This window comes from Giraffa tippelskirchi, chromosome 4 (assembly GCF_054371585.1).
Source record: "Giraffa tippelskirchi isolate mGirTip1 chromosome 4, T2T-mGirTip1v1.2.pri, whole genome shotgun sequence".
In the NCBI taxonomy this organism is placed as follows: Eukaryota; Metazoa; Chordata; class Mammalia; order Artiodactyla; family Giraffidae; genus Giraffa; species Giraffa tippelskirchi.
The window spans coordinates 30608312-30624432 of record NC_137278.1 but is presented as its reverse complement, the minus strand read 5'-3'; the positions used below and the strand labels follow the sequence as shown (position 1 = coordinate 30624432).

The 16121-nt window shown below is 38.6% G+C and overlaps 1 protein-coding gene across 10 annotated transcripts in view; it reads left to right on the top strand.

Moving 5' to 3' along the window:
* Positions 1-16121, top strand: part of ITSN2 (intersectin 2) — a 127276-nt gene that overhangs the window by 22088 nt on the left and 89067 nt on the right. For 9 of the 10 annotated variants that reach the window (XM_081592624.1, XM_081592623.1, XM_081592620.1 and 6 more), the window contains exons 2-3: positions 6868-6931; positions 15449-15541. In XM_081592624.1, the coding sequence (XP_081448750.1) occupies positions 6901-6931; positions 15449-15541 (124 nt within the window). In that variant the 5' untranslated portion in view covers positions 6868-6900. Of the gene's footprint in view, positions 1-6867; positions 6932-15448; positions 15542-16121 lie in introns of those variants that run through there. The other variant, XM_081592619.1, reaches the window with a different exon arrangement.

The following is a 16121-nucleotide window of genomic DNA, read 5'->3' as shown; positions in this document are numbered from 1 at the left end:
AGAGGTAAATAAAAAAAGATCTCTGTCCAGAACAAGTGAAATAGGCAAATGTGAAACTGGGATACAGTATGATAAGTCCTCAGCGATCAGTGCAAAGAAATAGAGGAAAACAACAGATTGGGAAAGACTAGAGATCTCTTCAAGAAAATTAGAGATACCAAAGGAACATTTCATGCAAAGATAGGCTCGATAAAGGACAGAAATGGTATGGACCTAACAGAAGCAGAAGATATTAAGAAGAGGTGGCAAGAATACACAGAACTGTACAAAAAAGATTTTCATGACCCAGATAATCACGATGGTGTGATCACTCACCTAGAGCCAGACATCCTGGAATGTGAAGTCAAGTGGGCCTTAGAAAGCATCACTACGAACAAAGCTAGTGGAGGTGATGGAATTGCAGTGGAGCTATTTCAAATCCTCAAAAGTGATGCTGTGAAAGTGCTGCACTCGATATGCCAGCAAATCTGGAAAACTCAGCAGTGGCCACAGGACTGGAAGAGGTCAGTCTTCGTTCCAATCCCAAAGAAAGGCAATGCCGCAGAATGCTCAAACTACCGCACAATTGCACTCATCTCACATGCTAGTAAAGTAATGCTCAAAATTCTGCAAGTCAGGCTTCAGCAATATGTGAACCGTGAACTTCAGATGTTCAAGCTGGTTTTAGAAAAGGCAGAGGAACCAGAGATCAAATTGCCAATATCCACTGGATCATCGAAAAAGCAAGAGAGTTCCAGAAAAACATCTATTTCTGCTTTATTGACTATGCCAAAGCCTCTGACTGTGTGGATCACAGTAAACTGTGGAAAATTCTGAAAGAGATGGGAATACCAGACCACCTGACCTGTCTCTTGAGAAACCTGTATGCAGGTCAGGAAGCAACAGTTAGAACTGGACATGGAACAACAGACTGGTTCCAAATAGGAAAAGGAGTCCGTCAAGGCTGTATATTGTCACCCTGCTTATTTAACTTATATGCAGAGTACATCATGAGAAACGCTGGGCTGGAAGAAACACAAGCTGGAATCAAGATTGCCAGGAGAAATATCAATAACCTCAGATATGCGGATGACACCACCCTTATGGCAGAAAGTGAAGAAGAACTAAAGAGCCTCTTGATGAAGGTGAAAGAGGAGAGTGAAAAAGTTGGCTTAAAGCTCAACATTCAGAAAACTAAGATCATGGCATCTGGTCCCATCACTTCATGGGAAATAGAGGGGGAAACTGGAAACAGTGTCAGACTTTATTTTGGGGGGCTCCAAAATCACTGCTGATGGTGATTGCAGCCATGAAATTAAAAGACACTTATTCCTTGGAAGGAAGGTTATGGCCAACCTAGATAGCATATTTAAAAGCAGAGACATTACTTTGCCAACAAAAGTCCGTCTAGTCAAGGCTATGATTTTTCCAGTGGTGATGTATGGATGTGAGAGTTGGACGGTGAAGAAAGCTGAGCGCCGAAGAATTGATGCTTTTGAACTGTGGTGTTGGAGAAGACTCTTGAGAGTCCCTTGGACTGCAAGGAGATCCAATCAATCCATCCTAAAAGAGATCAATCCTGGGTGTTCATTGGAAGGTCTGATGTTGAAGCTGAAACTCCAATACTTTGGGCACCTCATGCGAAGGGTTGACTCATTGGAAAAGACCCTAATGCTGGGTAGGATTGGGGGCGGGAGAAGGGGACGACAGAGGATGAGATGGTTGGATGGCATCACCGACTCGATGGACATGGGTTTGGGTAGACTCCGGGAGTTGGTGATGGACAGAGAGGCCTGGCGTGCTGCAATTCATGGGGTCGCAAAGAGTCGGACACGACTGAGCGACTGAACTGAACTGATGATAAGTAAAGTTACTGTGGGATGAATAGGTGTTATGAGCATACCTAGGAGATGATGACTGACTACCTAAGAGGACGGAAATCTTCCAAAGAAGAGGTGACATATGAGTTGGGGGTTGAAGAATGAGAGAAAGTGTGGTGAATATGACAGAGGGGAACAGCTTTTTACAGAAGAATAGAGTGAAAAAAACCCCCCGATAAAGGAAAAGTTGGTATAGTTAGGACATCTGAATCTAGGGGATGTGTCTAGCAGTGAATGTGATAAAGTAGATTGGGGTGGGATTTTGAAGGGTGCCATATTTCGTACTATGAAGTTTGAACTTTAACTTGTAATCAGTAGGGGAGTTTAAGCAGGAGAAGGGCATTAGTGGTTGTTGTGGGGGGGGGCAAAAAACTAGTAGCTCTGTGGAAGGCAGGAAGACCATTTTAGGAGATTCGTGCCCTGATTCATGTAATGACTCACTTACTAAGTCACAGTTTCCCAGTGATAGGCCTGGGAATCTGTAGAACTAGAAAGTATCCAAGCTGATAGAATCAGGCAAATTGGGATGCTTAAAAATAAAGCATTGGACATAAGAAATGTGCTGTCTGGGACCAGTTTTGCTACTGGGAATCTATAAGAGCTCATGGAAGTCTTTTCGTTTTCCATCTTGAAAATTGAGGGGTTTAGACTAATTACTGTAATTGTTTCCTTCTATAATTCTGTGCTTCTAAACAAATCCAACCTTAATTGAGCTACTTTTTACTTATAATGGCTATAATTTTTTTTTCCTTCTGTGTCTTATTGACCCTTTGAAGAAGAAGGATTGCCTACTCCTATTCAAGTATTTCTGCTTTTCTCTGCCTTAGTATGAATATGTATTTCCCACATTCTCCAAATGGTGTTTGGATTATGTTAAACTGAAGCAGTGGTCTTTGCATTATGTTTGTTATCTGCCACACATTTTCTTGGTTTCTAAAAAGGAAACAATGCCAGTTCTCCACTTATTATGAGCAGGAAAATCTCCACGTAAATATTCTGAAACCGTTGATAATTAACAGAGTGTTCAAATTATATGATAACTGCAAACTGCCAAGATTGCCCATCATTACATGTTACCCATTTTGAAGAGCAGAGAGCGATGTTTATTGGATGCAGACTTCAGTCGTACATGCCTGAAGCAGACATCAGGCCTGTAACTGGGGAGGTGCTGATCACCTTTTCTTCCTCTCAAAGGGTTATACCAAGAGGGAAGAGATAATTAGCATTCCCTAATTTATGCATGTGATTGATGTAGGCCTGAGTGTTGGAAGGTGTCTGTGGCTTGTTTTTCTTCTTTTATTATAAATGTAGCAAGAATAAGTTAATCTGGTACGTGCAGGAACCTGTGAACCACCCAGCATTAATTATTATACCCATTTAAGAGAGGAAAAGGCAGATAAAGTCCATGGAAAGTTCATGGGCTTTAGAATTAAACAGGTTTCATCATTTACTGGCTTCATCACTTAAGTAAATTTTGGCAAGTAATGTAATCGTCCCGTTTCTTCATGTGTGAAATGGGCACAGTATCATCTGTCCTGCAGGGATGTTGTGAGGTTTGCCAGTGTTATCAACGGTGCCTAGCTTTGTCTAGCTGGCACCTAGTAAACAAACTCCTGTATGTGAAGCTGAAATAGTTTAGATTGTACAGAACCTGAAATATTTTAGATTCTCAATGAATATTGAGCATGACAAATAGATAATAAAGTGTACTGAATTTGTAGTAAGCATTTAGTAAATGGTAACTATTATGATTACATAAAGTAAAACTTGATTTTTTAAAAACATCAAATGTATTTGTTGCATTTTTCAAAGTTTTAATTACTATTTCTCTGCAAATATAGATTATGAAGTAATTATTCTACACCAGGTCAGAGAGAATTGGTATAAACCTAACAAATATGAACAAATATGACTTCACCTAACTAAGTGAAGTCAGTCAGGCAGAGAAAGACAAATGCTGTATGATATCACTTATATGTGGAATCTAAAAATAATAACACAAATGAATCTATATACAAAACAAATAGACTCACAGACACAGAAAGCAAACTTTCAGTTACCAAAGTGGAAAGGGAGTAGGGAGGGATAAATCAGGAGTATGGGATTAACAGATGCAAACTGCTATACATAAAATAGATAAGCAGCAAGGATTTAGTGTATATATATATGTTCAATATCTTATAATAAACTATTAACGGAAAATAATCTGAAATATATACACACACATATATAACTTAAAAAAAAGTCATCTGAACAATCCATATATAGTTGGGCAAACATGATATTTTGTATTAAAATTCCTGAATATAGCATATATAAAGTTAAAAAAAAAAGCTTATTGGTTCTAACAAATGATGCTACTATATTCAGATGTTACCACAGTCAATCAGATGTTACATACATACATGTAATAATGTGATACCTGCATGCACAGGTGGCTAACCCCCATGTACCAGGTGAAGAATATTCTGTAATACCAGTACCTTTCGCTTCCCTAAGGGGATTTGCCTGCCTTCCCTACCCTTCACATTATTTGATTCACTTTTTGGTTTTATTTCAGGATTTTACTTGTGATTATTGAGCATCTGTTCAGAGTACATGATGACTAGCCAGACGTCCTAGATAGATGATCTACAAGCTTTTACACCTAGATCTAAACTGATTAAGGCTTTGTGGTTATGGGATCCTGTACCTTATTTGTCTTTTGTAAGCCTGTGCTTTTCCTTCAGGCTGTCTTTGGTAATGCACATGTTTTTATGCAGTTATAAAATGCATTGTAGGTAATGCTTTTGGAGGATTTCTGCCACATATAAAAATTTTCTCACAGAGACTTAATAAAAATAGGGGCCCTAGCTACTGTGTATCTGTCAACAGTTTCTTTGCAAGATTTGGCTTATTTTGGTTTAACATTACTTGTGATAATTTAAAATTGGGGAAGTGGAAGTGTTATACTTGTTTGTAGAATTTCTATATTTAGAGACGTTGTAGTCAAAACTTGATTTATGAAACTTCCTTCTGTGTCCACTTTATTTAGCTCCTGACACCACGCTTCATCCAGTCACAAGCTATAATTCTGGGAGTCCATGGTCTCTTATATCTCATAGAAGTTCTACCTATTGTAAACACTTTGTTGTTCCTCCAGTTCATTCCCTCTCCTTCCTTCCCCTCTCTTCCTGCTGCCGGGGTTCTAGATCAGATACCAGATGTCATTCTTACCTGTGCCAGATAGTCTAACTGAGCTCCCTGTGGCAGGCTTGGCCTTTTCTTCACAATTGACTTTTAAGTGAAATAGGACTGTATCCCTCCTTAAAACCTTTTAAGACTTGTCAGCCATAGGTTCAAGTCCAAAATTCTTAACATTACAGCTATAACTAATTCTTACTCACCTGTGAAGCTCAACAAAGTGCCTCCTCTAGGAGTTCTTGACCACCCCACCACATTTTAGATACTCTTTTTCTGTATGGTAAGCAACTCTAAACCTAGAGTTCACGTTACGTTTGAGAAAGGAGAGAAGAAAACCAACTTGTACGTGAGTAAAATTTCCTCCTACCTAAAAAGATTGTAGTGACAGGTGAAGTCTTAAGTGTGGTAAAAGGTTCCAAATTCCATTGCCGTGAAGCTTACTAACATCTAGAGAAAGAGTGTGCACTTTGAGAGGGAGGATGGTATATTGTGGCAACATACAGAAGAGTTAGGAGTCAGAAGACTGAAACTCATTGCATATTAATAAACTGGATTTTATATACCAGTTTTTTGTTAGTATGACTTACTTTGGTGGTTATACAGGTACTGTCATCTTTCCCTTGAGCACTGTGCATTCACTGGGATATGGTGCCTTGTAACACTTCTTGGCAGCTAGTCAACCAGCTCCTCTGGGGACACCTTCCACCACAATGCACACCTCTTTGTGCCTTCTTTATTCAGATAGCTTGTGCAAACATTTTTCCTCAGGTTTCTAAAAATACTAATATTTGAATGATTTGGGTAAATAGATGAGTTACTGTGCAGTCTTTTAATATAGTAGCATTTTCCTACAATGTTATAAACCATGGTTTTAATTAAGTGCATTACTGTGAATTTGCTAGGTCTTCAGTCTCCCTAATTGGTCCTGCCCTCAAGATTTCCTGGAACAAATTTTGAATTTATTTGTAGTAAGATGATGAGTTCAGGGTTCAAAGTTATATTGTATTCTTCCTTTCTGGACACCCAGGAAACCATTTTTAAGTCATTTTTAAAACACCCACAATGTGTCAGGCAGTGTACTGGGTTACATTTAATACTTAAAAAAAAAACAACTCTTGCCAATTATTTTTACAGATGAGAAATCTGAGACTCTGTAAGATTAAATAACACTTCTATGATCACAGCTAGGAAAATAAAGTTGGGATTTGAACCCAGAGCTGTTAATTTCCAAATTCCCTTCTCTTTCTAGTGCAGAATATTTCCTTAGTACATTTGTTATGTATAAACATACATGTTTTAATAATTACTTTTAGTCCATTTTTTTTTCTTTTAGTCCATTTTTATAAACCTGTAGAACTGAATTAAACAGCTATGCTACATTTATTTTGGACGTTTTTCTTGCTCAAGTTTTTTTTGTTTTTTTGAAGGAGAAGAGTATTATGACTTCCGATGTTATTGTACACTTAATTTATAGAGTTGATTTCTCTTAAATAAATTCTTGGATGGTTGTAGCAACCCTCCTCTTTTGCAAATTAGTTTCTACAAAATTGGTTTATGCCAAAGGTTTCTTTGTTCAGTATTTACCATTAAATATGGCTGTTTTTCTGTTAAATGGTTTTATTTTAAAGGCAGCACCGTTACCCAACAAAATATTCTACTCTCCCCCAACTGTAAATTCTGCCTGTTCAATAGCAGCCGAAGCTCTGCATTGTTTTCTGTTGGAAGTGTGAGCTAAAAGGGACAGGCATTCCTAGTGTTAGCGGGTGCGCTAAGCTGCAATCTGCCCTTGTTGTGTTATTAATGGCACCATGTTTTCATGTTGCAGATGGCTGAGCGTTAGCAAGGAAAATTCAGGACCATGATGGCTCAGTTTCCCACAGCAATGAATGGTAAGTAGCTTCATGCTTGTGGTGAGATAAAGTGGTTATGAGATTTTGGGTAGAAATTATAAGATATTCATTTAGATAATTTTCCCTTTAATGTATAAATGCAAAATTTCAAGTATTCTTGTTGAAAGAATTCAGATAGTTTATTTCAAAACACTGCGTGTGTCTTCTATTAGAATATTATGCAGTAAATCCCGAAGCTCAATATAAGCCTGGTCTGCAGTATCATCTGGAGTGTGTGCTTGCCTTTGAGCAGTTAAGAGTAACCTAAACATCCATTGTGTTTAGTGCATAAAACTGGAAGACAGAAAGCACAGTGCCATAAGTGGAGAATATTAAAGATGTTTTTAATAGCACGAGATGATTGTAAACTGATTAAACCAGTAAAGATTCATTTATTAATGCACATATAAAATTAGTTTGTTTTCCCTTTTATAAAGGGTTATGTGTATACCTATACACACAGTTGTTTAATAGGAAACATTTTAGAGGACATGTTTAGGTTATTTCAATAATAAAAAATTTTTAAAGGTTTTTTTCTGATTCAAGTTTTAATTTGTTTCTAAGATATACATTACCCACCTTTAATAGGTATTTTTTTACTGTGTGTATCATTTATAATTGAGAAAATGCATTGTGTTTTTAAATTACTAAGGTAATCAAATATGCTGAGTTCTTAATTATGAGGTAGATTTTATTAGCTAATTATAAATATAAGGAAATAAAGAGTCCAGTCAATAATTCTTTAACACTTGAACTGAAAACTGTAATTGAAAAGAACACTAGGGGTAAAAAGAGGGAAAAATCACCAATAATTCCACAGCCTCACATAGGATTGTGTTAATGTTACCAATTGATCAATTCCTTTTTTTTTTTTAATGTTTTCAATCATAGGGCCAAATGTTAATAAGGAAAATATATGTGTATATCTTAAGTTTTAAGACTCAGGATTGATCTTGTGAGATTGAGAAAAGTTTTAGAAAAATGAATTATTTTCGTAAAAAGTAAAAATGTGTTAATATGTGGTAGGACACTGTCATTTAAGGATGGACTTGAGATAAGGGTTTTGTTGTTCTGTTTTTTGCCTTTTCAGATGTGAGCATTGCTCCTTTTCTGGAAATGGTATGGGATTATAAAGATTATTTGATGCCATGGACTATTTCTTAAAATGAATTTTTTTTCCTTAATGAGTGTTAAATGTAAGTTTTAGAATGAGAGTAATAATTGTGCTAATAATGCGCTCTACTCAAATTTGAGAATTTCTGTGCCACATACTAAGGAGCTTGCTGTAAATACATTGTTTAGTTATAAACTTCAACCTACGTGTTAAGCAGGCTTATAAACAAAATGAGCATAGTAGAAATCATGGTAGACCTGGTCTTTCTTCATTTTATTTTTTCCATTCTCTGAACATTTACAGATCACTTTTAGCTTATTCCATTATATGTAAAATATTGGAAACAAACAAGATGTTCAATAACAGCAACAAAAAGAAATTATTTGAATAATTGTCTAAAATGTTGGACAATTAATTTAGGAATGCTCAGTTGCTGAAGTCGTGTCCGACTCTTTGTGACCCCATGGACTGTAGCCTGACATTCTCCTCTGTCCAAGGGATTATCCAGGCAAGAAAACTGGAGTGGGTTGCTGTTTCCTTCTCCAACTTAGGAATAGTATATAAGAATAAAGATAGTAGTTTTTTAAACTTCTGAAGAAGTGATAGCTAATGCAGACTGTAGTACCTTCCTACTTACTTTGTAAAGTAACTGAAGATTGAAGATAATCTTATATATATCTGAGTCCAGTTCAGGGTTTAAAATCTTATCGAAAGAAGCATCCATGTATAGCACAAACCTTCAAGAGCAGTGTTTGCTCCTTCAGTACATTCTCAGTTATAGATTGGGTTAAACTTTTTTGATGCCCAGTACTATTGGAACTTGTCTCTAACTGCCCTCCCTGGAGCAAGCTGTTTGTCTAAATATTTCTGACACAATCCTCAAATTTTGCCATGTCTACTTTATCATCCTGAGACTAACCACAGACTTTTAAGACTTTTTTGGTTCTTAGAGCTGTATTGTCTAATCCAGTAGCCATTAAGTACATGTGGCTATTTAAATTTAAATTAATGATAATTAAGTAAAATTAAAAAATTCAGTCTTCAGCCACACAGCCAAGTATGCTCAGAACCACATGTGCTTGGCTAGTGGCTACTGTATTGGACAGTGCAGATACATCTCAGAAAGCTCTGTTGAATGGGTATTCTTTCTTTGTCTGTGTGCTTACCATTTGCTTACAGAACTAAAAGATCATTGCATCATATTTTTACCACTTAAAATTTTACTTCTGGTATCTTCTACATGAGCAGAGTCATCCTTGCCAAAACCGTTTTAGTCATGGTAGGTTTGCTTTCTACTTTTCAGAAATTTAATGAAATTATAAATACAGAAGGCATGATACATGAGCCATAAGGTGATAGGCAAGAGGCCACTTTGGATACGTGTTGCTGCCAGTTGGTATCGTAGTGTATTGTGGCTTGTTTCAACCTCAGAACCGTGGAGGTACTAAAGGCTGGTTATGTGAGTATGAAATTCTGGAGCCCATGACAGTGGTTCTGTCTAAAACCTGGAAGAGAGAAGGAAGAAGGAAAGAAAAGAAACAGCTAGTAACTTAGGAGGGAAAAAATACCATTTTTATTTTTAGAACATTTTATTTTATTACCTCTTAGAATTTTAGAGCTCTTTACGTAATTAAGAAATTTTTGTTGAACATTGGATCTGTAGAATCAGCTGTAGTGTTGAACTGCATATGTAACAACCCAAGCATCTATTATTCAAGTCCCTACAGTTAGGCTTTTGTTCTATCTAGACCAGTATTCCAGTTGTGTTTTAGAGATTTAACTTGTACTGGATCAATGTATATCATTTGATTATTATTTTGAAATGAACAAATATACCAGTGAAGACTTTCTGATATCATTTAATTTTTACAGTGTACAGGTGGGATGTAACCTATCTGAATCATGTATGCTCAGAACTGTGTGTTAGAATACTGCTCTGCCTCTACCCAGCTATGTGGCTTAACCATGTGGAACTTATTTATGTGTGTATATGTACATACGCATATGTATGTATGCTGCTGCTGCTGCTAAGTCGCATCAGTTGTGTCCGACTCTGTGTGACCCCATAGACGGCAGCCCACCAGGCTCCCTCGTCCCTGGGATTCTCCAGGCAAGAACACTGGAGTGGGTTGTCATTTCCTTCTCCAATATGTATACATAGATGTAAAACAGGAATGACACTACTTACTGCATGGGGTCTAGCATATAGCTGATGTTCTGTAAACGTGTGTTTTTCCTTCTACATAGACCAGAAAAATATATTTGTCAGAGCCGGTAGATGAGACTAAGCAGCGGAAATCTTTATGAAAATACCACTTTCTCAATTTAGTGATGAGTTGGGGGAAGTGGATAGAATTTTAATATATTTCTAAAGTAATCATCAGAGAATGTAAAAGGTTTTAGGTTTTTAAGGAAATAATTGGAAACATCAACTCCAAAACTTAGATTTTCTAGCCTTTCTGTAACACTTATGAATAAATATAGGTTAAGATATGCTTTACTTGAAGTTCAAAGTAATAAGCTGTTGACTCTTTAAAAGGTTCTTTTAGTATATATTCTAAATAAGAAAGCCAGAATTGGATCAACTATTTCAAAATTGGCTTTGAATTACATGTATTTCATAGCTTTAGTGTCCAGATTTAAATATTTGAATACTACTTAAAAATTATTCCTTCTCATTTGACTTAGACTATTTTTATTCTGTTAGTAACATTAATCATGACAGTATTTAATCATGATTGTTGTGTATGACTCTCTTGGCTTGTGGAGTCCCTTTGAATATTAGAAAGTCTCTGAGCTCATTTAAGGCATCCATTTTATTCCTCTTTATACCATTGTTGCCCCATAAATGTTAGTTGCATGAATGTATATAAAGTATCAAAATTTCTGGTTGGAGTCCTGAGGAACTAAGCAGTAAGCATTATCAGATAGGTTGAGTTGACTACTGTGAAGCCAGGTACCAAAGAAAGATGAAAGTACCATGTGATGCGACTGACACTGCTACCCTTCTGCTGCAGCAGACCTCTCTGTAGTCTGAGGGTAGCAGACTGTCTCTGCCTGGGGATGTACACTGAAGTATGTTAGAGCCACTCCAGCTTCCCCGACCAGACTGTTCAAACTTAAAATAGTCTTAAGGTTTCTGACTAAAAAGCATCACATTCAGTATTTTTCTGGCAAGAATACCTTTATCACAAAAAGAGCCTATGAAAGGTTTTAACGCTCTGCCTTCTGCCTAATTATGCCATTCCCTGGGACTGGATTGAGTGAGTGAAAGTCACTCAGTCGTGTCCATCTCTTTGCGACCCATGGACTATACAGTCCATGGAATTCTCCAGGCCAGAATACTGAAGTGGGTGGCCGTTCCCTTCTCCAGGAGATCTTCCCAACCCAGGGATTGAACCCAGGTCTCCCACATTGCAGGTGGATTCTTTACCAGCCGAGCCACAAGGGAAGCCCTGGGATTGAGTAAGGAAACTAATTTATTGAGCACACATCATGTGACAGGCATGTGTTTGATGTGTTATAGTTTTGTTTTAAGTTGGATTTATTGAGGTATAATCCACCCTTTTTTATACAGTTTGATGAGTTTTGACAAGTGTATACACTTGTTTCTAGGAATGTATATCGCTGAAATATAGGTGCCCACTATAATTTTAAACACTAGATGGATTTGATCTAATATTTCTTAGCCCCAAATGACTTTTTTTTTTTAATCTATAAATATCTTCTCATAAGGACAAGGTTTAAGATTAGAGTTAGGGAATTTCCTGGTGTCCCAGTGGTTAGGCCTCGGCGCTTTTACTGTGGTGGCCTGGGTTCAATCCCTGGTTGGGGAACTGAGATCCTGCAAGCCTGAGGAAACAACTTTGTAAAGCAGATTTTTATGGACTATAGTCAGCAAACATGTGTGAGTTTACATACCTAAACATACTTGGTTTCTTTTTGATAGAAACTGAGTAAACTGGAAGAGTAATCGGAAGTGAAGTATAGATGACTGTTAGCCATGTTGAATTTTGTTGTTGTTCTGTTGCTAAGTTATGTCCAACCCTTTGCAACCACGTGGACTGCAGCACACCAGGCTCCACTGTCTCCCAGAATTTGCTCAAATTCATGTCCTTCGAGTCGGTGATGCTGTCTCATCTCATCCTCTGCCATCCCCTTCTCCTTTGCCTTCAGTCTTTCCCAGCATCATTGTCTTTTCCAGTGAGACAGTGCTTCTTGAATATATAGCTTTAAAGACCTCCTCAGAGGGCCAATGTAGCTATATGTGAAGTATAGACACCAGAAAGATTTGTAAATGAATATGTCTTTTCCCAGGTCATGATCTTGCCTCTCTGGCTTTTTTCTGCTCCTTCTAATTTTTTCAGATATTTATTCCTCAGTCAGTTTTAAGTGTGTGCTCTGTAATACTCTGCTGGTTCTGAGGATAGAAGGATAAACACACAAAGCTCTTATCCTCCAAGGACTCACTGTGTGGTGGAACAGATGGATAGGAAACAATTATAGAACCTTTGTAAGTGCCCTGTAGAAGCATGGTGAAGTCCTTTGAGAATCTAGAGGAGGAAGCAATTAATTTGACCTGCAGGTGTCAGAGACCTCCTGGACGAAATGACCCATGCCCTGGACCTTGGAAGGTAAAGTTTGAAATGGAAGAGAGCTGTATGAATGGCAGTCCAAGTAAAGGGAACATGTCACAGGTTGAGAAAGACAAATGTTATATATTGATATATGGGGTTTGTGAGAATTTCCTTTTGTGAGATACAGATACAGTACCAATATCCTCATGGTCCTCAGTTTTTGTTTTGTATACAGAGAAGTCCATACTCCTGGGACTCAGGTGCACAGGGCCTGCCTAAGACTGAGAGTGGATCAGTCAAAGCCATCTGGTGGGGGATGCAGACTCAGAGTTGCATACATTGTAAGGTGCTTCCAGCAGTTTAGGAGAGCCTCACCAGGGCATCCTCCTTGGGGAAGAAGACTCCCGGGCCAGCTCTAGAAGAGAAGAAGTCATGCTTCTCCCCTCTGGTGCCTCTGAGATCTAAAGTATTTCTCTCCAGATGCTCCTTGGGGCTCTCCACTGCCACAAGATTTAGGTGTCCTGTTTTGCTTTAGCTTCACTGTTTCCTAGTGATCCAGAAGGGTTAGGTGCAAGAGGGACAGGGACATTTTTGTAAACCCTAACCAGAATTAGCTTCGAATCCTTTAGGTTCCTATTCAGCCGAGCTGCCACCTGAAGGATGTACCAACCAGCCTGTACACAGTTGTTTCTAGGAGAAATAGAGAAGCATCATGTCCAAGAACCACCAGGGTAGAATCCTCAACTTTCACATTAAGACTTGTATTCGCCTGTGACCCCTCCCCCAAGCCCTTTAGTCTTGATCATTAGCCAGGAAACAACTAAGGGACAATGATGATCCCTTTCTCAGGACAGCACATTCAGTGGCCAAACTATCTTACTTTAAGGAGTGTGAAGCAGGAGGAGGTTATGAAAGTGGACTCAGCCTCGATCAGTGCATTGTGAACAGTTTTTTTTCTGATAAATGTTTCATTAACATCAGAGTATTGATAGACCAGAAAGCTAAAATCATGACACAGGTTTGTTTTAAGGGCCATGCTAGTATAGACATAACAGGCTGATTGGTAACCTAAAAAGTGTCAACAGTTTGAAGCACCACCAGTAACCCTAGAGGGCAATCAAAAGTTTGATGTAGTCCATCTGTCAAGAGCCAAAAAGAGGGCAATGCCCTGTGTAATAAGACCCCCTCCCCAGACAGGAATCCTTAAGTCTGCCATGCATTGTATCCTCTGCCTCAGAAACAGAGTCAGACTTCATCCAGAATCTTGATTTCAGTCTAAGTTAGAGAATGGGCCCTTGCCATCCATAGTGACCCAGACTATTTAATTAGCAATTAAAGTTTGTTTCCATTTTGCAGCCCCAAAGAGGGTGTCTTTAATCTGTCAGTTGTAATTTTCCAAGTGGCAAATCAAACAGCTGAGCCATTGGCAACATTCCAAGAATCTGAGTTCTGTCCACTGAAGAAAATGTGTCTCGTTTTGGTTCTGCTTAGCTCTGAGGCTGAAGGGTCATGGCAGCCCAGTGGACGCTGTCAGAACTCCAGCTGCTGTGACCCATAAGTGAACCAGGCTGAGGCATTTCAGGGAATTTCATTGATCCAGTAGCTTTGCTTTAGACAGTGGAGTAGGAATAAAGTTTCCCCTTAGCGAATTTGCTGCCACTTTTTCATGTGAAGCCAAAAGGCCTTTGGGGCCGGGCTGTCTTCTGTTCTTGAATATACCATTTCTGTTTGACAAGCAAGGTTTCTGAGGGTCCTTCTCGTCTTGTTAGTTGTGGAGTTTGTTTGACCCACCCCTAAATGGGACTCTTAGGCCAGAGAGTCACTGGGCCTGCATCGGTCAAGCATTCAGACTCAGAGGAGGCTACTTTCCTTTGCCAAAGCTTCCACTTGGCAGAATCTTCAGTAACAAAGATTTGTGCTGTTTCCAGTGCCCAGAGTCTAATTTGTTGGGATTTACCAGCTAGCCCTGCTGGTGGAGGTATTTAGTTTAGCTAGTAGTAGTATACCTTCTAATTTATGTGTTTTGACAAATATACCATGGTTATGTAAATTGTTAACTTAGTGGAAATTGGGTGCAGGCTCCGTACTATCTTTGCAACTTTCCTGTAAGTCTAAAAGGATTTCAAATAAGGAGGTTACTTTAAAATGTATCAGAGGACACTCCATAACTTCCAGGTAAAGGTCAGCTAAGGATGCTGTTTAAGACGCTTTAAAGCTAGTCCTTCCTACCTCTTTCTTAACCCCTTTCCCACTCATGTGGTGCTTTAGCTATCTGTCTGCTCATTGCAGTGTCTGGAACATGCCTTGACTCCTCATGCTCTGACCTTGTTTTGTGAAATAGCCTTATCCCGCCTCTTCATATGGCAAAATTCAAGCCAAGCTTCAAGGCTCAGCCTCAGTCTTACCTTTCCTGTTAGTTTATCACTGATGCTTTTAACTCAGGATTAGCACAGCTTTTTGTATATGTTTCTGCTTAGGATGCTTCACAGGTTAACATTGTAAGCACTGATAGTCATTTTCTAGAGTAAGACTTCCTTGACGATGGAACAATACTTTATTCATCTTTTTATTTCCAGTATTTAGCTTGTTGCCCATTTCCAGTGAGTGGTACACAGCAATTGTTCAAGTAGATGTTAACTGGGGGATGAGTGAAAAGCCTTAGGACGATACCAGGTGTGGTTATGAATAGAGCTTTCTTCTTTGTGTCACTCCAGTATTAGGACTGTCATTAAAGAAACATTTGTGATTCATTTTTACATTCTGGAATTGTATTTAAGCATTCTCATATATGCAGTATAATATCTTTGTCTTTCATTTATGTTTTAGGAGGGCCAAACATGTGGGCTATTACCTCTGAAGAACGGACTAAGCATGACAAGCAGTTTGATAACCTCAAACCTTCGGGAGGTTACATAACAGGTTAGTGTTCTTATTTTATTTGTGATTTATGCTCCTTTTCATGAAATACCTTATAATTCGTTTTAATTTGACTGCTGTCAGTTTGTACTATTTAATGATAAGTTCCATGGTGGCTCAGACGGTAAAGGATCTGCCTGCAGTGGAGGAGACCTGGGTTCGACCCCTGGGTCGGGAGGATCCCCTGGAGAAGGGAATGGCTACCCACTCCAATGTTCTTGCCTTGAGAATTCCATGGACAGAGGAACCTGGTGGGCTGCAGTCCACGTGGTCGGCAAAAAGTTGGACACGACTGAGTGTGGTCATGTATGAATCTGAGAGTTAGACCATAAAGAAGGCTGAGCTCCAAAGATTGATACTCTTGAATTGTGGTGCTGGAGAAGACTCTTGAGAATTCCTTGGACAACAAAGAGATCAAACCAGTCAATCATAAAGGAAATTAACCCTGAATATTCATTGGAAAGACTGATGCTGAAGCTCCAGTACTTTGGCCAACTAATGCAAAGAACAGACTTATTGGAAAAGACCCTGATGCTGGGGAAGACTGAAGGCAAAAGAAGAGGGTGGCAGAGGATGAGATGGT